The 27,597-nt window shown below is 35.7% G+C and overlaps 1 protein-coding gene across 1 annotated transcript in view; it reads left to right on the forward strand.

Annotated features, from left to right (window-relative positions):
* ROBO2 (roundabout guidance receptor 2) overlaps positions 1-27,597 on the forward strand; it is a 1,087,423-nt gene that overhangs the window by 985,626 nt on the left and 74,200 nt on the right. The window contains 6 exon segments of the mRNA XM_040566381.1: positions 5,926-6,131; positions 9,755-9,836; positions 10,533-10,698; positions 12,433-12,599; positions 16,548-16,669; positions 23,693-23,924. Coding sequence (XP_040422315.1) covers positions 5,926-6,131; positions 9,755-9,836; positions 10,533-10,698; positions 12,433-12,599; positions 16,548-16,669; positions 23,693-23,924 — 975 coding nt within the window.

Here is a 27,597-nt window from a genome sequence, read left to right on the forward strand (position 1 = left end):
GTAGGCCTTTAGTCCATGTGTGAAAAAGACACCAAGATATTTCCCTACTTCAGAGCTGTGTGCTAAGAATTTCTCAGTATGTTTAGGTGTGAAGAGAGCTGTATAAATCCATAGGCAAAGAAGAGTTGGCAGGAAAGAAAAAGCACTACATGATCTGACTTGATGCTTTCCTTTTCAGAATTTTGGGCTTGAATGTTATCATGCCTTGAAGTTTACTGTACTCCCTATACAAATAGCAATCCTTTTCTTATATCAGGAATCCCATTGATACCGCTCTTCATCCTATTGTGAATAGAAGGGAGTTTGCATTCTTTAATGTTAGTAAAGACAACAAGAGAATTCCTCTTACTCTAGGAGATTGTGGCATTCCCCTGCATTATTCCTTATCTTAACTGACTCATTAAATATCTCCTGAAAGACTTTGATGAATTTTTGCCGTTAAAACTGTTGTTATATGCAGAGGTCTACTTTTACAGTTCCCTCAGAGACCTGCCTGCACCATGAAAGTTTGAAAAGATGTCTAATTCTGAATAATCTGGCTTTTCACAAGAGCATATTCATCACAAGTGACAGGCAGAGAGGTTCAGGCACGTTACAGAGGTTTGAGCATTAATTTGATGCCTTTTCTTTGTTTTCCAAAAGCTGTCTATATTTTTTATGACAAGGGGAGATAATTTCTGCCTTATCCTTGCATCTTTACAAGCATATTGCTTTTTGGTAACGCAGTTTCTGGAGACTAAAGGCTAACCTTCGCTCTGCAATTTAAGTCTTTTCTGTCATGGTCTATGACAAAATGATGCATTTTCATTCAGTTCAAATTTAAATGTAGATTAAAAGGTCATTTAAAATTAATGTAAAGGCAGTATTTTTAATATCTGTCCGTAGCACTGTCGGATTCAGTGCCACAACTGTGATTGGAATAAATAGAACACACAAACATTAGCTAAGAGGGCATTGAATTGTTAATGGTTGCACCTGCTGATGCTGTACAGATTTACTGCAACAGGGGCCGAGAGGATAAAATCAGGTTCAAGGATATCAGTGATGAGAAATTCTTCCTCTTGACAGACAAGTCCTGTGGTCCATCTTTATCTATTTCTTGGGGGGCGGAACTATCCTGATTGACCTCACTGGAATTTTCGTTAGTTTATTTAACAAGTCAACAGAAAGCTCATAAAGGTGTCCCTGCTAAAATGCAAACTCAATGACAATCAGTCTTGATTAAAGGTGGTGTGCATTCACATTGCTAAGGAAAAGCATGAGCTGGTGGCTATGCTGCTGAAGGAATGCAAGACCTGTGTTCTTCAAACACATCCCAGAACCTAATGTCAGCATGATCATTATGAAATAATAGAAGGTTGCTTTATAGAAATACCATTTCATCCTCAAGTCAAAGGGCAGGTGAGGTCAGGAGAAACGTGCCAAAACAACATTGTGGAACTGAAATTATGTAAATAAATGTCCCATTAGATCACGGACATTTTTTAATTGCTTTCAGTTAGGAAGTTAACCATCAATGTCTAACTAATCTGTTTTAGTTGATGCTGAGCAGAAGTTATGGAAGCTAATGATTTTTATCAGTAGGGAAATCTAATTTCATGGTTTTAAAAATATGATAAAATATAAATGCTGTGCATTCTATCTATATACTTAAGCATTAGTGTCCCAGTTTTTGGCTTGTGATTTCAGTTTTACTTCACAGCCCAGAATTTTTCTGTTTGGTTAATGATTTAATAATAGTGGCGAACCATCTTTTTCATTTTCAACACATTTTTGTTTGATCCAGTGTAATTTAGATCCAATTGAAGTTCCAATACAGAATGAAAACATATGTCATGTGCAGAAAAACAAGTGCTTAATTATACCATATATAGCAGTGTTTCAGTTGTTACATTTTTGCACTTACATGTCTTCACTGGAAATATTTTTAACTCAAGTGTTCACATGAGAAGAGACTACTAGCTGTGATGAAATGTGCTGAGTTGAGTGATAATTTTGCTGATTATGGACGGTGCTAAGAGCCCTCGGTGTATTTGAAATTCAAATCTTGTGTTTTCTTGAAAGGCTATCATATAATCCACTGTCTAATGCACATCTGGAAAAGCAAAATCATTTACAAAATTGAGACAATCTTAGCAGTCTTTTCAAACTCCAGAAGCAAATATGCAGCTCAGAGTCTTAAAGTGACAGATCATGCAAATAAAACAAATGCTTCTATCTAACCATGTCTGTATGCAAGATAAGAGTAATTTACATTTTTTAATTTACTCCATAGATTTATCCATCATACATAGAATATTTTGGAGAAGTTCTCAATTTCCCATAAGATAGTCAGTATTTATATTTATTACTAAAAAATTTGACCACTGCATACTCACCTGTAGGATCTGCCTACAGTTTACCCTGCAGTTGCTGTTTGGGATGAATATTGCACAGAGGAGCAAGCTTAACATCTCTCAATAGATTTCTATGACAACATAAAAATTAAATGTTTTAGGATACTCAATTAAAAGGATCATGTCTATGGGCATTTGAACAAAGCAAAAGGCTGAAGCTATAAGGAGAATTCAGAACAGATGTAGAAAAAGAAAAAAAGAGAAGGAGTTGGCAGCATACCTCAACAGCTCCCTCTCCAATGATTTGGAATAGACACTTAAGTCATTTTTCCTGACCTCCTATGCAAGTTCTTAACTATAGGTGTGTTGAATATTCTGGGGTATGTCTCTCAAATCCCCCTGGAAGAAAGCAGGAATGAGTGATTTAGTAACAGTTACAGTTCAGCTATCTGCAAATCTGGCCACCTTCATTCTTATCCCAGATCCAAATATATATTAAATATTTTATAGCAAGTGTGACAGTTCCAAACAGGAGAGATTCAGAACAACTGTGAAGCTCTTCTGCAAAAAAGACAGAGGAAGGAATGGTCTCTGCTTTTGCACCTCCCAGGAGAGCACACTACCCTATCATACTAGTGTTCATCATAAGAATTTTGTGAGTTGTGTCCCATTTTCCTTGTTAATTTGCCAGGAAAAGTTCTCGAAATGTTGATTTTGGAAGTGCCAAAGTAAAGTTAAGACTTCATTTTGTCATTCTATTTTTTTAATTTCCTGTTGTAATTTGACAAAATTCCACCCAAATTTAAACATGATTTTAGTTCATCCAAATTGCATCAGTATTGAACAAACTATTCATCAACAAATAAAATCTCTTCCTCTCTTATACTCTGCTCAAAATTTAAGCTACATTTTATCACAAAAGGAATCTGATAATTTTTCAGTTGCCAGAATATATATATGGTTTCTGGAAGATAGTTTCAAAGTTTTTAGTTTTTTGTTTGTTTGATTGATTGATTTTGAGTGAGGTTAATTTTGAAATTATCTTCTCTTTTTCTATGTAAATATAATTTAGTCATATGAAGTATTCTGTGGAATATATATAGAATTTTCATGCTAGGAGAGAACAATGTGTAACATAATAATAATAATAATAATAATAATAATAATAATAATAATAATAATAATAATAAAAGTGGCGTAAAAGAAACTAACAAACACCTCTATCTTTCTGTGGACATTTTTATGTTATCGCATTATTCCTCAGAATGCTTATCATACTATGTTTTTAAACCTCTAACTGAGTTTTGTATCCTTACTGTAGATGAGACCCATGTAGTAGGAATACAAGCACATATACGCACATTTGAGAGAAGATTTACAAGTCTGAGTTGTGAAGACGATATAGTCATTCACAGATCAGTGGAAACCCTAAGTGTTCATTTAACCTTTAGCCTTAGTGTCCTGGAAAGCTGTAGTGGTCTTTCACCCATAACACTCTTGAAAATGAAGATTCCTTCTGGCCAGGAGACTTTCAATTACATTATTGATCAAAGCTATTTAAAGGATTATGAGCTTCTCATTTGGGCTGTAAAAAGAACCTAATTACATGCCAAAGAACAATATCTGTAATGAAGTAGGTTTTAAAAATACCTACATTGTTATACATATGACAGGCAATTAGCTGCAGGAAATAACTACAATGGAATAGTTAGCAAACTAAGTAGTTTTTTTTTTTTCCTTTTTTTTTTTTTTGATAGCTAGAAAACTGGGAGTTGCTGTTCTACATTGAATCTAAATGAAAACACACACAACTGAATTTTCATTTAAATATACTACTAGCATAGCTGCAACATGAGTCTCAGCATAAGCTGAGATCAATTTTGTTTCACCAAGTGGCTGAACTATGTAGTCGTAAAGAACCTTAATGAGATCAAAAATCTTACATCAAGGTGAAAATGTGTTACTTTTTTTAATATAGTAATTCATGTCCTATCTCTGAATTTAGCTGGTGATATCTGAGAATTTCCAAAATAGCTTTCAAGTTCTTTCATTAATAAAAAATCTGTATTGGTGTTCTATTTTCAGTTTCAGTTTCAATAAATGTGATAAACTCACACTCCAAGGTGTTACTAATACTAATGATTCTATCCTTTGAATATTTTGTTAACAAAATTAAGGTAGTTAGCTTTTTTTTGCAACAATTTCAGAAACAGTTATTTTAAGTATAAAGTGAACTGCCAACATATCCCTAATATTTTTTGTTTATTAAATAGCATAATGAACGTGCTTTGGAACTGTTGAAGGTTCCAGAGGCTTGCATCTTAAACAGCTCAAATACAACAGAAACATATTGCTTCAGAATAGGCTATTTGCAGAGTCAGGTATTGTGTATGAAATATAATGACCCAGATTCTCAACTGGAATAAAAGATTAAAACTCAGTCGACATCAGTGGAAGCAGTCTAATTTTTATGCCGTCTAAGAAGCTAATCCTGTCTATTACAATATTTAATGTCATATGTAGAATTGTTAGGTTGTTCAAAGATTAAAAACAACAGCAGCGTGGCAGGCAAATACATAAAAATGAATTCTTGATTCTGTTATATTGATTTCATGAAGGAGTTATAGCCTTTTTTAATTCAAATATTCCTCATTCATTTTATATAAACACATTATATAGGAACAAAGTTATATTTTGCTGCCTAACAGATGGCTCTGAGAATAGGTTCAAAAGCAGAATTATTTATGAAAAAATATTCTTTCAAGAAAAATGAGTATGAGCATTATACCTCATCTTCAAGATATCCCACTTGTCAAGGAATGAGGCTTACATGCAGCCATGCATTCACTCACTGGTTACATAATCCTTTATGAAGCACTTCAAGCATGCAAATGTAAGTTATTAGGGAAAAAAATAGCAGAGTTCATTGCTTTACAATGTATGAGATGATTTGATAAGTAAGTTGTTAAATAGCTTGTTTGAACTTTTCTCTACTAGACAGTTTTTAGATTGCACTAAGTATTTTGTAATCTTGTTTGATATTTTTGCTGAGGAATACTTGCAAGTTGAGCAAAAATGGGGAATATGGTTTGTGCCCATGCTAGAATGGCTATGGTTCTTCACTTTGAACTTTAACAGATTTTCTCTTTTATGCCTTAAATCAGGTAAGCAATTAAGCAGATTTTGATGTGACATTTTTTAACACGTGCTTTTTTAAAACATTTAAGTGCTAAAGTGCTAACATTAAGTACTAAATTGGAAGAAATAAGAAATATAACTCAGTTCCTTTCTGAGTCAAGGTCTTAATTTTCATCTTCTCTCCATCAAATGAGTCTGATGATCTTTGCTAACAGAAGTTAATATATATAGGCGTTATCTCGCAGTGGTAAAATAAAAGTCTTACAAAAATGCTTTTTAAATATACCAGTCAATCAGTAAGGTGTATCTTTAAGTATTGAAAAAATAATGTTTGTAGCTATTTTGAGGCTAACATAAACCAGTCTGTTAAAATTGGTAGTGTCAAGCAATGGACTGACTGCAGTGCGCTATTGTCAAAGTCATGAATGCTAATACGTGCATTGCTGTTTAGTCTTGACAGATAGACCTCCACCCATCATCCTCCAGGGGCCTGTCAATCAGACGCTGGCAGTGGATGGGACAGCTCTGCTGAAGTGCAAGGCTACCGGTGACCCGCTTCCCGTTATCAGCTGGTTGAAAGAAGGCTTCACCTTCCTGGGCAGAGACCTTCGAACATCCATACAGGATCAGGGGACACTTCAGATTAAAACTCTGCGGGTGAGTGGCGATAACAAAGCAACTACTACAAGTAATATGGAGCTGGTAGCGTGAGCCTCAAGCAGCTCTGCTATCTTGCTGTCTGCTGTGTTCAAAATGAACTTAGTTGTCTCATCTACTGTGAAACTATCACCAGGTCCAAATCCTATTTCATTCTTTGACATTATGGTAGTGTAGGGAAAAAAGAGGGGCCAAACTAACACCTGATACCACTATTAAAAATCCCTTAAAATAGAAGTGATGTTAAAAATCTTATGTAAGTTGCAATAAAACATGAGTTGCAGGTGGATAGACACATGAGAGCCCTGGTTATCTTTTCAGTCAGGTTTAAGATGAAGCCATTGGTCTGTTGACTCTGTTAAAACATAGAGCAGTTCATTTTCAACACCTGGTCATTATTTTCTAAGGAGTTATTGTACTAGCAAGGGATTCTGGATTTCATCAGGGGGTTGGCCGTGCTTTTTTCTCCATCAGTGAGTCTTGGCAGTCTTGAGCTGGGCTGATTTATTCCAATGTTACGCTCGCTGCAGATGGTTCGTAAGGCTGCGGATGAGAGCAGACAACTTATACTGTAACATACATGCAGTTATATTCAGAGGGATTTCTGTTCAAAATGAAATGCCTATCATAATATTTACATTTTAACACATAAGATATAATATGATATCTTAAAGGTACAAAGAAATTTTGCAATATTCCAGATAGTACAGTGCCAGACTTTGTTGGTAAATGCTCTATCACTAATCTTTGTGTTTTTATTTTTTTTACCTTTAGATAAAAATGCATATTTGTTATTGTGTATTTGAACAAGTATGTGTATAGAAAAATACTAAGGTAAATGTAATTATTTGTTAAGAACTTACAGACAATTTCAGCAGTCCTTTAATTTAATCAGCAGTAATTTCTGCACAAAGCTTTTTCATCCAAAAAAAAAAAAAAAAGTCAAGAAACATAGCTATTGGGGGCAAGATATAAACAGCAGTTTTGTTTTTTGGTACCATCTCATCAGTGATTGTAGATGGATTGCTAATTTCCTTGGAACAAAATGGAATTTATTAAAAAAATTATGCTACCTTTCCTTGAGTAAACAATTTATCCTTCCTCCCTGGGCTGAAGGCAGGTTTAGGCCATGAAGGTTAATGCATTTTTCCTGTATGGCTAGATTAAGGAGTGCACTTGAATACTCAAGATTCCCCAGTAGTATTAGAAAGCAGCAATTAAAGGTGGAAGCTTAGTGATTTCAAACAAACTTTGAGGCATCGATGATGGGCTGCTGTGGAACATCCATGAGGCAGAAGCTCCTGGGATGCTTGTGTGCATGCAGCTATGCAAGCATCAAAATAGGCTCTGAACTGTGCCTGCGCATTCATCTTGCTGGTAGATGCACAAGGTCTGTAAATGAAACAAAAAAAATGCTTGGAAGGGGAGTGGAAAATAATATTAGTAGAGAGTGTGGTTTTGAAAGACATGAAGCTTTTATTGATCCTTAAGTGGCTAATTCACTAGTAACTGGTTTTCCTTAAAGGCTCAGAAGGACATTTCTTATAAACCCCTTGATTGCAGTAATGTTTACTGCTCAAGTCAGACTTACCAGCAAAAACCACACATCACCTTAAAAAAACAATTTTCTCTTGTAGGTTGAAATTTTAATGTATTAATTCTGAAGTGTTTAACTTTTCTCTCAGACCTACCCCAGCAGGAACTGACAACACTTCCTAAGCAAAATAATAATAAATAAATAAATAAATGAATGAATAAATAAAATCCCACAAAATATGCCCAAGTATACTTATACACCCATGTTCAAAACAAATGAGTATCACCCCCATGTCCTAGTCCTCAGCCTTCTTCTCCCCTTACAATTAATAATCATTATTGCAATCATAAAAGATATCAAGATATGGGTAAAGATGAGCCACTACTATTTAAGCCTTTGAGACCATCCTCTTCTGCTGTGTAATTAATTTCTCTTTCTGTGTGTAAATCACATTATTCAGGAGTCTGCAGCAACCACAGTGACCCATGGGCCACAGACATAAAGATGAACATAGAGATTTTTCTGATGAGCCAGTCTTCCAGGTTGCCCTGGAAGACAACTGAAAACACGCAATATGTCACTCACTCAGTAGTACCCTTTTAGACAGGTCAAGAGTGGAGGAAATCTTCCTTCTGCTTTGTAGAAGTGTACCCTGCCAGATGTAGCCATCTGCATAAGAAAACTGTTACTATACAGAATAGCAATGATTTTCCATTGACCTTCCCTGTTGTTGTTTTTTTTTCTCCCTCATAACATAAAAAAGTATAAATAATTGAATTATCAATACCCTATGTCTGTGTCTAATCCATCCACAGTCTGGAAGTTAGATAATTTACCATAACTTGCAGAGGCAGCATATCTCCGGCTTGCTTTATATGTCTAGTTTGCCTTCTGCAAGTTATTCTGTTGTGTATACCACATACTTCATTGGGTTTGCTATACACTATCTGTCACAGTGGTACACAAATTAAGTTAAGAACCACAGCATTGAGAAATATTCTCCATCATCACATAATGAAAAATTATAGATTTAATAAAAGCTTGGAAGAAGCAAGATAAAATACAGTACTTCAGAATGCTGCAAGCCTCTCTCCTTTGGAAAAGCTCTCTTTTCAAGAGTCTTTCTCATTTTGTTAGCGGTGCCTCTATATTTGGGGTCCATGAGCCATTGTCAGAGGGGTTAAATTATTCCTTGTTTTTCATGGCAAAAGCATCCCCTAAAATACAAGTTATGCTCATTCAGATAATTAAATTGGCATTACCCAGTTGCTTCCTGCCCCTAAGAATGGTACACTGCAAACCCAGTCTATTGGAAGAAAACACCAACAGAATTCTAACATGACAAAGTTAAAGATCAATTAAATTACATATCAACAAGTAATCTGAAGAGCATCTCTATTATTTGCCTTTACGTTCTTTTTGAAGGGTTGGGTATAAGCACATTTGTCATAGTTCCAATCTGCATTTAGCAGACCACCCATTACAATTCCTTAAAGTCCAATAAAGCTTCTTGGATGCTGTCCTACTTCCGTCAAGTCATCTGGTGGTGAATATAATTCTTCTCCTTTATCACTAGAGTCAGCATTCTCCCTCTTCTGCTTTTATCTCGAGATTACCATGCTTTATACATAGTGGTAGGACAGCCCTTCTGTATATTCTGTGCTTTGTAAAGTCACGGTCTTCCATCCATCTCTGTTGTTTTCTCTAATTCCTGTCACAGAAGTCTTTATTTTAAATCTTAGTAAGGAATAGCAAAATACTTGGCAAATTTCTCAGTAGAACAACGAGATTAATATTGACAATATAATTTAAAAGCTGTTCCTAAAATAAATTTGGAGTATATGAACTGACAAAGAAATCACAATACTTTTGTACAAATCCAGAGTCTTTTGCTACCAAACTTTAGTTCTCTAAAATTAAGCCACCATTAAATGATTATTTGAAAATGTCTAGTGCCCTCTAGCCTGATGTAAAATATTGGCTAAGTCATTCTTACCAAGAAACACTTAGAAAAAGAAAATTTGAATAAACTCTGTCATCTGATTCCAAAAAGCTAAAACTGCCCTTAAATGTTCTTTATGTCTAGCTGTCTGATACTGGAACTTACACTTGCGTTGCTACAAGTTCAAGTGGGGAGACATCATGGAGTGCTGTGCTGGAGGTGACAGGTAAGACATGTCCAGGGGCCATTTTTCAGATGTCACAAAATGAAAGCATAGACTAAGTCAGAGCAATCTGAGTCAAATACTCTATTCTAGAAATTCTGGGTTTGAGATGGAGAAGGTTTTAAGTAGGAAGGCTGGCTTTCTTCACACGCCTTAGATTTCATTGTGATTATCTCTGAACACCCATTGACATTGCAATAATTTGTTTCCAGTGACTCTGGTATGTTATAGTTCTTCTAAACAGGCGCATTAGTAAACTCTGGATTCACCCTGTGATTGGCTTGAGCAAGAAAAGTAATGCCTACACAGAGCACACCCTGTGAGCACCAGAATTGATCTGGATATAGGAACATTCACAGTCTTTCTAGTAGCTGACATTTTGGTATTTTATGTAAATTTTAGCAAATATTTTTTGTTTGTTTGTTTGTTTGCTTTTTTACTCTTTATATATGTATATATATATATAACCTTTTGAGTTTTGTGGCTTTTTTGTCCTTTTAGTGTGTACCAGAAGTATGATAGTTCTTCATCCAAAAATATATCTGATAATGCAATTATTGACTTAGTTCTTTGCAAATTAAGAATATTGGTTATGCTGATTTTGCAGGTATTTGGCATGTTTTTCCTTCTAATCTTCTACTTTGATCAGATTTATACAAAGAGGATAAAAAGTAAATGTTTTGCATTTGCCCCTTACAGAGTCGGGTGGAGCAACAGTCAGTAAAAATTATGATATAAACGACCTCCCTGGGCCACCATCCAAACCTCAGGTCACTGATGTTACTAAGAACAGTGTCACCCTGTCCTGGCAACCAGGGACCCCTGGAAGCCTACCAGCTAGTGCATATATCATTGAGGCTTTTAGGTATGTGAATTATTCTACTTTTAGTCTCTTTCCTTTATAATTTTGCTTAAACCCTAGTACCAGCTGTTCTGCTGGTACTGTGGTGTTCTTTTGAACTGTACATGTATTATCAAAAGTTTATTAAAAGACTTAACTCCTATGGCAGGCATCGATTCTTATCCTATAAGGTGTTTTTTTGTTTTTGTTTTTTAATTTATCACATTTTTTTTAAGTGATTAAGTAGAGAACCATCTATCTTTTTCCTCAGGTCAACAGACACGTAAAAAGACAATGCCCACTCTTTATTTTTTTACTATTCCCTTAGTCCTGATTTCAAGTGAGAGTCCACCATGGGAATGCTGCAGTTGAAACCACTTGGACCAGTAGCGTTACCTCAACCGTCGGAGTGCAAATAAACTAAAAATAAGCAGACAATCTTTAAAGCTCTCTGTGTACTTGAATTCCTGTTCTTGTTAAAGCAGCACATATTAAATAGTTAAAGCACTTTAAATTTCTATGCTTAACTGTTTTAGATGGAACAAAACTATTAACTGAAAAGGCTGGTGTTGATAATTTATGATTTCATCTTGCAGCCTAAGGCTGAAGAGGATCCAGCTGCTCTGTTCCACACAGCAGCACTTAATGTGTCGTAGGAAGGATCTTCCAGGCCCCTATTCAGCTAGTTTGTTTAAGCATCGGCTGTACCTCTCATATGCACAACAAGAATATACTCTTCTGCATGTTAATGGACACATTCTTACATGTTTTTCTGAATCAAGATCTTCAGCAAATAACAAATAGTATCATTTATCTTTTAATTAAAATTCAAGCAATAATTTGTCAAAATAATATGATTGCATATTTTAAAAGTTACAGTGATAATGCTTCTGTGTATGTTAATATGCACAGAACATCATTACGGTACATGCAGATCACTGATTCTGTTTTAGAACTTGTGCTATCCTTTTTACATTACATGAATGAAACAATAGAAACAACATAAAACTAGCAGCTTCCCATTTTCTTTTTCCTTTAATATACTTAAAGATTTTTTTATCAATGCTATATAAGAAAGCACAATAAAATCAAATTCTGTCTTTAAACTTTTGTGATATTTCACCCTAGATAAGCTTTAATGGCATCCCATAAATAACATTAACAGAAGCCAGGCATTTTTATTAAAAGCTGTTTTAACAATCATGTTTGAAATCTCTTCACACAGTGGATTATAATCTAATTATAATACTGTCCAATTGAAAATATAATGACAGAAAAAGTATTCATATAGTTTCCTTCATTTACAAGGATATTTTCAGATTTTTTGTTAACTTTAGGTATGAATTTAGTTCAAGGAGAACATTTCTCTTCTAATGGCAACTATTGACGTATTTTACTTCACAATATAGAAATTTATTCTTGTAATAGGTTTTTCTTTTCCAGGGTTTATGTCCGAGTGGTCTGTTTATCATTCTAATTTACTGCATTCCACACTTTCCTTTTGCAGACATCTGTTAGACAGATAGGAAAACCTTTTGCTTCTGTTGAAAGAAGTACCTTTGAAAGCTCTGTTATTTTTTTAACTTGTCTTGATGAGTTAACTGGAACTACAAAATCTTTTTATTTTTACCTTGCTCTTACTACTTTTTTTTCTGTAGACTTGATATAGGTTTACAAAAGTAGTCCTTTTTTCACTTCCTTTTTTTTTTTTTTTTCTCTTCCATTACTCTGTAATCTTCAACTGCTTTCTCATTGCAGTCAGTCTGTGAGCAATAGCTGGCAAACAGTGGCTAACCATGTGAAGACCACTCTCTACACTGTGAGAGGACTGCGCCCCAATACAATCTACCTGTTTATGGTGAGAGCTATCAATTCACAAGGTCTGAGTGATCCCAGCCCAATGTCAGATCCTGTCCGAACACAAGGTAATAGCAATTATTAAGGCTTATATGCTTGAGCTAAAATAGAAGGGAACTGAGAGTTGACCAATAGATTTAGACATTTTGTGTTAGCACTCGGGATCAGGAATCCAGCTTAACCAATACAGTCCAATGACTGCTGTATCAGTCTTGAGCTCAGGAGAGATAGGTTAACTCCTCAGTGCCTTGGTACATTTTTAGTTTTGTTGTGGTTTAACCTGGCAGGCAGCTAATCTGCACACATAATTTCACTCACTCTCCTCACCCCAGAGTGGGAGAGGGAAGATAATTTTTTTGGGGGAAAAAAAAAAAGTAAAAACACTTAGGTTGGGATAAAGACATAATAGCATAATAGGACAGAAATAATAGGACAAATGTGCATAATAGGACAGAAAAGGAAGGCGTAATAATAATAATGAAAGGATACACAGAACAAGTGATGCAAAATGCAATTGCTCACTGCCCACTGACTGATGCCCAGCCAGTCACCGAGCAGTGACCTCCCCAGCCTATCTGGCCAATTCTATTTATTGTACAGCATGGTGCCATATGGTATGGGATGTCCCTTTGGCCAGTTTGGGTCAGATGTCCTGGTTCTGTTCCCTCCCAGCTTTTTGTGCACCCCCAGCCTTCTTGCTGTCAGGATAGCAAGAGAAGCTGAAAAGTCCTTGAATTGGTGTAAGCACTGCTCTGCAACAACTAAACCACCAGCGTGTTATCAGCATTATTCTCATCCTAAAATCAAAACACAGCACCATGCCAGTTGCTAGGAAGAAAATTAATTTTGTCCCAGCTGAAACCAGAACAAGTTTGTAGGTCACAGAGGGCTGGTGTGCTCCTTGATGCACCGTTTCCATTAAAAGCCAAGTGAACTAGGCATCCCTCCCTTTTCTGATGTGCTATGAATAACATGTTCTCTTCTGTTATATCCTCTGTCTTTAGTTCTTCTCCGTCATCAAGTAGAGATATACTATCATAACAAGTGCTTAAAACAGACAGGCAGACATCATGTTTAACATTAGTTTTAATCACAAGAATTGCACAAAATATCTATAGTGTATCGATTAATCTGGTCCAACATTTGTGCAGCTGATTTGTGTAAATTAAGGGATCTGCATGATAAAAATACTTTAAAGTTATTCAGAGAAAAGTATAGATTTTCTGTTTATAAATCTACATTTCTGAATTCTTTAAATTCATAATTCACTGTGTAATAAACCAAAAGAGAAGGCTGAAGGGAAATCCCTTATTTGTTGGGTGATGATATAATTGATAGCTGTGATCCTCCATTGCATGTGTGCAGAGGGTTTGATGACTATAAATTCTGTTCACATTACAGCCAGCTCTAACCAAGTGTAACTGCCATGAACAAATTTCAATTCACAGCATGGGTTTTTTTGGCTTCGACAACATATTGCTTGAATACTTCACTCAAGAGTGTAGTTCTGCATTAAGCAGGTTGGAGTACAGGAATTAATCATTTTTTGAAATCATAATTTTTTCAAGTCCAAAGTAATAGCTCCTCTCACAGTTAATTTACAATGAGATGATCTTTCCCTGTTTATGGAAGTTAGAAAAGTGTGTGTGGAGAGCCTGTGAATCCTGTGTCAGCCTCCAGCATGTGTAATTGGAATTGTGTCCTTTGTTGGTCCTAGGTGGAAAAAAATAAATGAGTAGGGTGGTATTTCTTTATCACATAGCCAACACATCCAGCCTCTCTCATCTAGTCTATTCCTGAATAAATCTGTCCTTATTAGTTACATCCTTTAAATAATAATTGCTGTAAAAGGAAAAGAGAGCTGCTTTCTGAGAAGCTGAAGGAGTGAGTTGGGAGGGATTCTATGGCATGACTATCCATGGAGTATCACAAGTTTTCTTCTTTCTTACTCTCCCGTTATGATGAGGTGACTCACACTTTTCATTGCACCAGTCTTTAGTCTGCATAACTTATCACCTAGTTAAAAAAAAAACAACCTTGTTTGGCATTTGAGTGTCAAGTGTAGACTTTTATCTGACATACTGACAAGCAATTTAATTTCAGTAAAAACATGTCTTTTAATTAGCTACAGCATGTGTTGCAGCTTCCATTTCCAGAACCTGTTTAGCAGTCAAGCACACTGAACCATGTACAGGATTTATAGCTTCTTTGGTAACCTCCAGTTTAATAGAATTAAATCATAAAATCAATTGAAAATTAACATAATGTTTTGATGTGATTTCTAATTATGCCTGAATTCAATTCAGGCTGACAGAGGAAGCTGACACACAGTAGAAAGCCTGTTCACAGTGGCCATTGAGGAAGAAAAAAAAAACAAACATAACAATTCTATATAATATTAATTTTCAACAGGTGCCTGTGGTAGCTTTAATATAAGCATTTGATTTTCTGGTATTATGCGTAGCAAATACAACTAATAGGAGTTTATGGATATTTTTACTAGTGGACTACAAGTAGACAATCAGTCACTTTCAAAAGGCTTACCTTAAATTACTTGTATCATATAAGGATAGAGAAGTCAGTAATTACTCTGAGAAAATATTTGAATTATTTTGTTTGTTTTTTCTTCACATGTATGTGAGGTTGATCCAAAAAGAGGCAAAGTGGTTTTGGCTAATGAATCTCATGAGAAAACTAAGCAGAATTCACAGATGCCTAAGCAGGCCTAGCCATGATCAGGTCTTTTTGAATATGGTCTGTGCACGTGTTTCAAATCTGCCTTTTCTGGAAAAATTACAGACAATTTGAAGCATAAATAATCAGTATACCTATATCTAACAGGCATGTGTATCTACAAATAGAAAATTGACATAGTTACTAAGGTCGTCTGTAACTGTTGACCAAGAACATCATTTTAAGATCTTTGAAGGATCTATTAAATGTATCTGAAACTTCACTAGCTTCTAGAAAGCACCTTCATTTCTGTCTAAGGAAGAGGCAAGGCACATGTTACGGTATTGTATTGTAAGTGATAGCCGTAGCTCAACATTCTCCTTTTGGTGCAATACAACGGAAAATGGTGATTTCTAGGAACTATCAATAAAAAGACATGCTGAATAAATTCACATTGCACATCTCCTCCTCCCCTTTCTGACACATACTTTATATTCGCTGCTCCTATTTAGGAAAAGTAGTACAGCTTCCTTCATATTATCACAATGCACTAACTTAAATGCAGTCTTTAAAAACTAGGCACGAGGGCCAAATGTGGTGCTTGGAGATGGAATCATGGTTTTCCATGGCCCTGTACTAAGTGATCAAATTCCTTCTTGTTTTGACTAGAAGAAGAAGTAATTTTCCTCCCACTTTGAAGGAGTCTTTGGCATAATCTTGAAAAGATTTTTTTTTATGCCTTTTATAAGATCAAAATCAGTTTGGCTTTTTAATTATTATTTTACTCATATTTGCACTAAATTTCATTATCTATTATTTGTAAAGGGAAAATTCATTTTGCAGAAGAAAATACTATTTTTAGTGTTTGCTTTCTTGTGTGCATAGTATACGGGGAGGGGAAGTTTAGTGAAACTTTGGAAACATAATGACTTAATGTCATGTATGCTCTAAGGAAAAAAAAAAAAAAAACAAACAACTGTTAATTTTCTTCAATTACACTAACCAGTTTGGTTGCAGACATCTGTGCAACATTACTGTTATCTGAATGTTTTAGAAGTAGTGAATATTGCATCTCTCTCAGCATTTAGCAAATCCGAGAAAACTGGCAACAAGTCATTTAAGTGTCTTTTTATTTCATGATTACCTAAGCAGCTACTTGATATGTAGCATTTACTTGATACGTTTTGGAGTCCATGTTTAAACCTTAGCATTGTATTGTTTTAAAGATACATACTATATGAGGGTGTTTAAGTCAGGTCATTAAGCTATTCAGTCATTCTAATAAATGCCATATATGCTCTCTCATTAAAATAATGCTTTCATGTGTGTTCTTGGCCTGGCAGATATCAGCCCACCAGCACAAGGTGTGGATCACAGGCAAGTTCAGAAAGAACTAGGAGATGTCATTGTACGACTACATAACCCTGTTGTGCTGACACCCACGACAATTCAAGTCACCTGGACAGTAAGGCTTCTGTTATAACTACCTTACGTTACTTTAATTTTGCCTATTTGTCCTTACAGTGCTTTTTTTTTTTTTTTTTTTCCCCTCACTACCCTGAAAAACTCATCTTTACTCTAGCGTGAGTGCTCTGCTAGACTAACATCATACAGGCATAGATGTGTTAACAATATGGTCTTTTTGTTTTCTCCTTCAGGTCAGGGACATTGAAAGCCTTCAGTGTTCATCTTAAAGGGAGCTAGGTTTCTGGCTAGAAAAATACTATAAAAAATGGATATGCTTAACACCATAATCTAAAGGGTAATTGATCCGTGGATTCATTACTGTGCATATCAAAAATAAAGTTATATGTCAACATTAGATTGTTGCATAAAAAGCACTATCCACTTCAAAGCATAGAACCTCTGACAACATCCTATTATTTGGTAACCCTAAAATGCAAAAACAGCTTCCTACAGGGCATTTGTAGAAAAGTCAGCAGCATGTAATGCTGATGCCTGATCCACTGGTAGTATCTCGTATTCTAGCATATGCCTTGCCACAAGTCAGTGGATATTCTTTCATTATAGAAGACCAGAATCTTTTTGGCAGTACTTAACGTTTCTATTTGAGGGGCTAAACTACTGGGTAGAACTTCTAAGAAGTTAAGATATAGTATTTGGCTTTCAAAATGCTATGTTTCTCTTCCAGAGACTTGAAGGAAATGATTTGTTACCATAGAAGGAGGTTGTCCCTAGGGCATTCCACACCACAAATGAGTGCTTTGCTCTTGGGGCATCTGCCCCAGAGGAAGTAGAGTCACGGGTGGAAGAGAGAGATAAATAGTATTGCACTGCGCATCACTGAAACAATTGTATTAGGTAGAATGAATTCTGCAAAAGAGATATTCATGATACTCAGAGCTTTTCTTCTGCATGTAATATTGCTTAGAGGTTAATGTGTACAGGGGATTATACAATAGGAAATAAGTGTGGCAATAGTTTGTGTATTATAGGGATTACTGTTGTTTTTGCACAACTCAGTCATATTTATCAGGGCTTATGCACCATCCTTGTTCTGACAGATTTCAATGGTAAGGGGGCCAGATTAGAATAAATAAATAATTTTTGTCTTCCTTAGAAGATTATTTAGAAAATCTGTAGACTGCCTCTTGTCATTGATGATGTCAACACTCAGCTTGCCTTTCTAAAATGTTGTCTGTTTCAGCTAAATAACTCCAGGCCAGACCGACTTTCATGTTCAGGTGCCTTTGTAGCAAACCTTTTTTGCCCAAGCAGGTGGGTCAGTAGTTAAGAAACGCTGAACATTAGCAGCCAGTAAATGTAAACCTGGATCACATCTGTGTGGTGTTCTTTCAAGTACTTTCTTGGGTGTTAGAGCTATCAGAAACACAGTTTCATAGGCTTGCCACTGTTTATAAACAGAATTCAGTTTTATGCACTGTAACCTCTTTCATTATATTATAATGAATGCTGTGAAAAGTCTCTTGATGCCCCTACTAACTACTAATGAGTAAAGAAAACGTGGTAAGTTAAAGGTAAATCGTTATGAATGTTATGGGTATCAGCTTATTGGAAAGATTCCTTAAAGCAGTGACCCTGTGCCACCTGACAAGTGTACAGGTCTCTGTAGAGATGTTTAGAAAGTGAAGGGAAGAAAAACACCAAAAAAAAAAAAATCTCTGGAACAGCTAATTAGAAACTTTCCAGCAACCAGAACAAAACCAGCTAATTAACCATAAGAAAACAGCCACTCTGTCCAAAGAATAAGGTCCACACTATTAATATAAAATGATTAGATAGTGTAGCTAACATACAGAAGGATGGAAGTACCATGAGAGTCATAAGACTCTTTTTGCTGACCTTCTGCAATTCAGAGAGTGAATGCAGAGGAACTTCCTTTATTACTGAGTTTCTGCTGTCCTGACTCCCAGCAAATTAACGGCAATTTCTCTCTTCTTTCTGAGATTTTTTTTTTGGTGTTACATTTTTTTATTTATTATTTGAGTTTAAAATTTCAGAAATAGTTCTCTGCTTCTGTGTTGCAGTTTTAAAATATTTTGAAATAAAATGCATATACATATGCACACATTTTGTCTATTTTAAAAGAAGGTCAGGTTTACAAAGTCAGTGTTAAAAAGGAGTGTCAGAAGTTAGATTGCCACTGTTGCATAAATTTACCTCTCATGTGCATAAGTATTAAAGTACAGCTGTAATTATCTGGTCACATACAGTATCTATTCTTCATGGAGCTATTCAACATTTCTTTTTATCTTCTTTATTCAATATGTGCTGCCAGGTCTTATTAAATTCGTACCACTGAAAACTGGCATTGAATAAAAAATTATTAGTTTGTCTCACATGCTTATCTGTCATGCTTTCAACTGCAATATACGGGTGTTTCACATATAATACCGAATTTATCATCACAATGATAAAAACGTGTCATTATCCTAACCTTACACATAGAAAGGTGAGGTGCAGAGATATTTATTGCATGTCAGATATGCCCACTGTTACCAAAGGCCTAATTTTAAATCTTTGGCCTGATTTATTTTTATTTCTATCAAATACTTTTTGCATTGCCCCAGCATATTGTGTACTCAAGCACTTTTTTAGCTAACCTCAACACTCTGCACTCAGCGCTGCTCTGCTCAGTTTTCTCACACTGGGCATTAAACTGAGAATTTAATTAGTCACCAAATGTGAGAAATTTCCTAGCATTATGGAGGAGCCCTGTGGCGTAATCAAGAATAAAATCCAGTTCTTCAATGTCGCAAAATAATTGTTGCTTTGAAATCCCAATGCCTTCCAGGAATTTTGAGGCTACCAGGCAGAAGGATAATGTATGTGCCTTTGTCTTTCAACTTGACATTGATTTTAAATGAATGTGCTTTGCTGGAAATTTTAGTCAGGTTCTTTGGATAGTCTTCCAGTGTATCATCACCCATTGTCTTGTTTCTGTATGGAAATCCATGCTAGTGCTGTCTGAATTTCCAGAGATTACTGTGTGGTGGTTTAACCCCAGTAGGTATCACAGCTCCAGCATGCTGCTCTCTCACTTCCTCTCATCATCAGAAGAGAGGCAGAAAATATGAAGGAAAAAAAAAAAGCTCATGGGTTGAGATAAGGGCAGGGATCCTTTTGGAGCCAGCTGAAACTGTCTCTTACCTGATATGGAGCAGCTCCTGGATTGTGCTCACAGAGGCCGCCCCTGCAGACCCCGGCTACCAAAACCTTGCCATGTAAACCCAATACAGTCAATCTATACTAGTAAGTTCAACACAGTATGCCAGGTGTTATGCCCGGATGGAGAATTGCCATGGGTATTGGAGCACAGTGGGAGCACAGTTTTACTTGGGATATATTGGAGGAGAAACCTACATACCTAAGAGCGTATTGCAAAGTGTCTTCAGGGTGCGGACTAGCGGGTTTGCCTGAAAGCTGCCTATATTTGCAGCATAAGTTGCATTAAGATTTCTTTTTTTGCCATTTTTTAACAATCAAATAGCCTAACAGAGTGATCTAATAGTCACTGAACAGGTCTCATGTTCAGTTGTGATATGTGCAGGTTTGAACTTGCAGGGGAAAAGCGTTCTGACCTCTGCAGGAATGAGCTGTCATCAGTTTTATAGATACATCCCACACTCTGTATTCATCAAAAGAGAGGGAGAGGGATCAATTATTCCTGTAAGTTGTCTTAGAGCATTGGGTCAGCACTGAGCAGAACCTACCTAGTAACTGCTCCCTTCTACCTTTTAAAGGAGCATTTGCATTTTCTGCCATCTGTCTTCTGAGGCAGAAAATGTATTTTTAGATCAGCAACTGTTGCAGCTCTTTTGAGGAGATGTCACCAGGGCTCGTGCAAATCCTAGATTTGGATAAGTTTGGAAAGATTAGAAGTAGTCTGCGATCCCAGTACTCAGCAGAAAAAAGTTACAAAAAATAAAAAGAAATAAAAAAATAAATAAAGGAGAGAAAAGAAAATAAATAGACATTATTACATTCTTTCATCAAATCACAGTGTGTGTTTCTGCAACTCTACCTATGTGGTGTGAATGTGTACCAAACCTACAGAATTAACTGATGCTTAGCACAACTGAATACAGTTCTTTAATGCTAAGCGTGGTTTTAGTGGTCTGCTGTTGGACTGACATGTAACTACCACATAACTGAGGAAATGGTGAAGTCACAAGCTTTTATATTATGTATAAGATTGTGTGTATGTGTAGACAAACATATATGTATATGTACACTTATGTAAGCATAGACATGCGAACATGTATGTATATGTGTGTATGTACAGATACATGCACACTTTTATAAAATTGTGTGTATATGTGTATGTGAAATACAACTGTATATACCTCCAACTAAATATATATACCTCAGATGTATCTCTGGTTAATCTGTGTAATTATCCAAAAATAAGTTTTTACTAATCAGAAAACTCCAAACAAAAAGAAAAATCCACCTTGCTCAGGAAGTGAGGTTCCTCTCTGAGTGGCTTCTCAACAATCTTACCATAGGAGAAATGCTGCTTTTTTAGATTAACTTTAGGTAGGTATGAAAGACAGCTTAGTACCCTCTCCTGATACTGAATATGACTGGATATTTATAGAAAACATTAAAAATGCATTGTATTTTCTTTCTGAAGTACCCTCCCAGACCCTGAACAACTGAATTACTGTCAATAATCTGAAATCCTGACAGATCCTTCAGCTCTGTTGTAATCAAACTTGTAATTGAAAGTGCTGTGAAACTTGTGTGAGCCCCAAATCAACCTAGTTTATAGCAACCCTGTAATTGACAGCCTTGTTGTACTCCTGCATTTTGTTTTCATATTGCTTGTATTGTTTAGCCTTTCTGGTAAGGATCTTAAAAGCCTAGGGGAAAGGGAGTTGTATGAATAGTTTGAATATTACTTATGTGTAAGTAGATATGAAAGTGTGATGGACTCAAAATTAGTACAGTGTACAATAGGTGTACCAGAGTCAGTGTCAAGTAGCCCCAAATCCAGAATCCCAGACACTGGTAGTTGTTTCTCCACAGAAAGCTTTATGGAGCTTCAGGCCAGGGGTACAGTTTTTTGCAAGTTAGTGTGTGTGGTTTGGTTTGTACCACATCATAAAAAACAGTTTCCATACCATTTTTTTTTGTTGCAACACAGTTACTGTTCAGCGTAATTCTAAATTTTCAGATCTTCTCCTCAAGACAGCAGTCAGTAGAGCTTAAAAGTGCAGCAAACACAAAATGGAAAGTTCTAAAAAAATTTATGCTGTCTGTCAGCATAACTTCTAACACAGAAGTTGGGCAGGAATCAAACTCAGTGTTTGATTATTAAACATCATAGCCTTATATTGTGATGTAGGTTGAGAACCTGTACTCCAAAGTATATGAAATTGATATTCTTACTGAATTTTCTAGTAAACATGAGGTTCATAAAGTCTTTATGTCTGTAAAACATTTAATTAATGAAAGTCAAACATGGATAAAAACAATTTACTCTGATTTACAGACTCCCTTCATCTGGAAACAGCTGCTTAATGTTCTTCCTAAAAACACAGCTTGATTCTTTCGGTATTAACAAGCTATTATTGTGAGTTATATCCCTCTTTCAGTGCATAAATTCACTTAAAGTGAATGTAGAGAAGTTTATAAAATGCAAGCTTAATGTTGTTGTAACATATGTTGCAAGGTTTTTAACAGTGACAGTTTTGATGAAAGACATTTCTGCTTTGCTCTCATAAATAAAGCTTTCTTCTTGCTTGCCCTGCTTTTTAATGTCTTAAGAATCTGGGTCCCCTCTGAATGACTCAATAAACTATAACAAGATTATAGGAAAAGCGTAATAGACCCTGTTTTGTGTTTTCAGCCTTAAATTCATTTATTCTTATGAGAAGTCAAACAAATGTATCTTTAATTCTGAAATACCCTTGAACAAGCAAACTGTCAAGAACAGAAATGGAATCTTACTTGTTGAGTCTTAGCTATAACACAGAAACTTACCAAACAGCTAGCCATATAGCCTTGATATTTGCGTTGTGTTTTCTTTGGCTGCTTATTTGTCAGCTACAGAAGCAGATAGGTTTGGTTTGGTTTTATCCATCATATTGTCTTGACCATTTTTTTCAGACAAAAATTCATGCAAACATCATCATAACTCAAATCGTTTCAAGTCTTTTTTTTTTTTTTTAAGAGAAAAAATGCATGCAACCCCTCCCAGATAAAGCATACTTTAAGTTTTTCCTTCAAATAAAAGTCCTATTTTATAGCTATGATAAGTTAGAATTTTTAAACTTCTGTGTGTGATCCCAAGCTTGAATTGTGTTCGCCTAGCAACAATTAGGACATAAAACAAAAACAACATTCCACCTCCTTCTGATGGACTGAGTACATCACAACCTCAGGATGCAAAGAGAGTGGTTAGACAGTGAGCACAAGGAACAGCACGTGTCCTTGGATGTTGTTTTCTCTGCATCTGTCTTATGTTTATTTTACTTTCCTGAGTATCTCATGAAAAGATGAGCTGTAAGCCAAGTAATGGACAAACTGAAAGCATATAGGGCATCTTCAAAGACTTGTCCTTCTCTGAAAAGAATTTGTTTTTCTTTTATTCTCATATTTCAGCACTTCAGTAGCCAAGATGTCTTTAATAGGTTTACATGCAGTAAGCATTACGCCAAAGTTTTCTTTTTATGATTTGTTGCAGAAGTGAGAGCTTGTTTTATGATTTAAGATGGTATTTGTCATGGGATGTTTAAAAGAAGATAGTAAAATAGAAAGAAATGTTCTACAACAAGTAATGTGAGAAAAATGTTCCTTTAGAGATGATTAATAATGAGTGACTTACAAGACGGCAGTTCAGTTTTTAAATTCAGCAGTGCAAACAATTGTTAATTTTTTTCTTTTTCATGACAACAGAGGTATTCTAGGCAAATGTGTTTGTTGGTGTTGTTGTTGTTTTTTCCAAAAGGTTTGATTACTTTAATATGTTTATTGACACATTATTTAATGCCATGTCTAGGTTGACCGCCAATCGCAGTTTATTCAGGGCTACCGAGTAATGTATCGCCAAACGTCTGGCCTACCGTCTCCAGCTGTGTGGCAGAATTTAGAGGTCAAAGTCCCAACAGAGCGCAGTGCTGTTCTAGTCAACCTGAAAAAGGGGGTCACTTATGAAATTAAAGTTCGCCCTTATTTCAATGAATTCCAAGGAATGGACAGTGAATCAAAGTCAGCTCGTACCACGGAGGAAGGTTAGTAAAATGGTCAGAAATCATTTTAGGTATTGTATGTATGCTTCTGTTCAGCTGTATTTCTTTCACATGATTTCCGTTTGTTAAATATAGGGTTGGCATTAGAATTCAACCTCATATTCAGGTTTGTCCTATAAATATTCCAGGAGAAAGCGTTTGGCCAGTCCTATATTCCTCTGGCTTCTATGCGTTCTTGCGTTATGTGCAAGTAGCTTTGAGTCTTCCAAACAGTGTGCACAGCAGCCGTTCTTTTATAAACCAGCGTTGCTGCAATAAAAGACTTTGGTCTGCACTTTGAAAATAAAACTAATAAATTAAACCTTTTGCAGATGAGCATTTGAGAGTAAGCACATCTTCCTGAAAGGGCAATACTGTTGAATGTAGATCAACAGTTTGGTTAGGAAATGGGGACTAGTGAAGGAAAGATGTTTTGCTAGTCTGAAGGATCTCCGGTCTCAAGGGCATGCACTCCATTTTTGCTAGCTGTTCATGAAACTGCCCTATTATTCATTTGGAGGGTTTTCTTAAGTATCGTTTAGGTGTAGGTAAAACATGCAGGGTGTAGACATAGTGAACATTTTATACCACTGAAATGCAGAAGCATTCATTTCTGTAGCATGTAGTATAATATAGCCTTGCGTAAATGTATGCACTTCAGGACTGTTTTTGTTTGTTTGTTTGTTTGTTTTTTAATTAAAAAATAAAGGGAATGAGGCAAGATATGTCATTTTTATCCTATTCTCTTGGTTTACAACAAACCTGTCTATCTAATGCAACCTGTGCCTGGAGAATCTGAGCCTTTATCAACAGCTCTCCTATAGAAGCTGAAAGATGTAAAAGTGAGGCTTCATCTTCTTGCTTTGTATCATCGATTCCTTTCAAAGCACAGGAAAGAAACCTATGCTTTACCTATACTTCATGCCAATGAAGTTTTAAAATGCTTATATGGTTTTTGTGGGTTTTGAGTATAATCTTTCCATCCTATTGAAGATGCATATTAATCACTTACAGTAGTCTCCTGAGGTTTAATTTAATGCTGATTGCCAAGTACATTTTAATTCTAGAAAGGACTCGCTTATTGCTCGCTTTTCTCTGTAATTTGTTATGATTATTGCCAAATAATTAAGTAATCCGGAAGATAACTTGGTTGCTGCCCTTACTTTATAGATGAGGAAATTCAGTGTCCTGCAGCATGTAGGAAGGCATTGTTCAAGTCAGATTTAGAATGTGAGACCTCCTAGTTTCCATTTCTTTGCTCAGGCTATAAAGCCTAAGCCAGTCAGTTACGAATAGCTTTACAGCAGTTTAGACAAAGATGAAAATGCTTTTCCAGAGTTAAAGTGTAGTATTCCCGCCTCTCTAGCAGATGTGCTTTTTGTCCATTTTCACTTGATTTTTGTTGTTTATTCAGTTCATCTAACTGTCTCTTGCTAAAGGTAAATTAAGAACTACTGAAAAAGAGATTTCTATTTCTATAAAATAAATGAAGAATTAAATTTTCTTGTACAAACCTCATCACCCACAGAGTATGTCAAGTAATTTCTTACTTTAAATGCCACTTTCTTTGTGTGACATCATTTTCCACATAGTGAAGATTTTTAGAACTTTTCTTTCCTATAGTTATGTATAATTCACAACCTAGGATTTGCCTTGCAGATTAATATAACCTTCAAGGAGCCTATTTACAAGTGTCTCTTTCAAAAATGTGGCCTGTAACACATAGTATTATGACCAGTCAATTGTCAGCCCCTGTAAATAAGTCTTCCTCTTGCTTGGGTGATAAAGTTAAGTAGTTCCATGAGAAAGTTAAAAAATTCAGTAAATGCAGTTCTACAGATATTGCCTTTAAATCCCCCCATTATCTTTTTAATTATATTGGTGTTCATATATTTCAAAAATAGCATCAACTAAATGTTTAATGACTGAGGTTTGCTTCTCATCCAATAAAGAGGAATGGCAGTCTATTTAAAGGGTCACACTTGCTGTGTAGCTTGTGATTCCATTTCGAAAATGAGCTTTTCTAGACTTGACTTTTTTAAAATGTCAGTTATACTATTTTTAGAAAATAATTTGAAAGAGTTGGAAGTTTTTTGCAAGATCAAAATGAATAGCCCTGGTAAAGGCAAAGTACAACCAAGGGGTAGTGGCAGCTTTCTGCTGGATTAAATTTTACATGCAATGTTACTTCTGTTACCTCTAAAAATCAATTTTGCTGCAGTTAGGCTGTTCCTCTGGATCAGACGTTTGTCACAGTTCAGTATCCATTCATCTCCTACCTCTTTGGCCTTGTGAAAGTAACAAATGGAATTCTGTTTGGCTGCGTCTGGAAAAGATGAGCAGCGATTTGGGTTCTTTCATATCTGTAAGAAGAAGCTGAGCACTGGAATAATTGACATGTCAAGAAGCAGGCAAGGTGTTCTCCACAAGCCAGCAGCAAGGGAAATGAGAAAACGGCTTTACAAATGTTATTTTTCAATGTGGTTTATTTAATAACTGCAGCAGTGTCAGACAAGTGGCTTAATTTATATCATGGTTCCAGCTTACAGAGTGATATTATCATAGAAAGAGGAAGCAAAAGTGTTATATACATATGTGTGCCTCCACATACAAAGAGAGAGCTAAATAGAATTTATTTTCACTTCTTTCACCCTTGCTCTAAAGACAGATGATAATTCTTTCGCTTATATCCACTATTTTAAATCTCTTCTAGAATATCTTTGTGGAGCGGTATTTGTTCTGCCTATTGTTTGTCACCACAAAAATACGACAGTTGGTAATGGAGGTCGCCTTAGTTTTTATCAGTTGCTGTCTTGCAACAGCAATCAATTCCTGCTTGCCTTAGTGCAGCATTTAAAGTGATACTTTCAGCCACATTCATCAGTTGTGATTTTAATTTTGCTTCAAACTTAGCATGTATCCTCCAAAAACAAAAAGAAACCACACACTGGTAGAATGCTAGCTAGAATATTCATGCAGTTTAAATGCATAGACTAATCATTACAGTGTGCTTTTCTTTACATGTTAGAGTAAGGTATTCATTTTACATATACCTCTCTCTCTCTCTCTCTCCCTCCCTCTCTTTCTGTCTTCCTAGGTATATGTATATAAGAAATTATATTTCTGAATGTCCTCTGTAAAGATGAGAGTAAATACATATCAGCAAGATGTTCCACTGTAATTAAAAAAAATGAGTTATAGTGTTGTTTTGCTATTTTTATGTTTATTATTTTCATGTAAAATGTTCTAATTGATATTGTGCACACATTTATTCATGGTTTGTTGTTGCTGAATACCTTTATGTTTTTTGAATAGTTTTTGTTTGTTTGATTGTTACTCTTTGGCAAATTATTTCATTTGCCATAAAATCCAAAATGCAACTTTAACTTCACCAATTTTATGCTTTGCACAATGTCAAGGAGTAGCCCAAGGTCACCTGTCCATGTTTTGCTTGAGCTAGCTAAGAGTCAAATTGTCCACAACAGAGCTCCATTTCTCCCTGCCAGAACTCTGTTTCTAAGTAGCACTATTTGCTTTACAGCTGAACCTGCATCTGAAAATGTTGTTGTCAATATGTGCAACCTGAAAGGAGTCATACGTGTCATTTTTCTCTAGAATATTTGTTCTTATGTAATATTGCATAGTTCCTCCTCCCCACCTTCGATACCATAGTTTT

Source organism: Cygnus olor, chromosome 1, assembly GCF_009769625.2.
Source record: "Cygnus olor isolate bCygOlo1 chromosome 1, bCygOlo1.pri.v2, whole genome shotgun sequence".
Lineage (NCBI taxonomy): Eukaryota > Metazoa > Chordata > Aves > Anseriformes > Anatidae > Cygnus > Cygnus olor.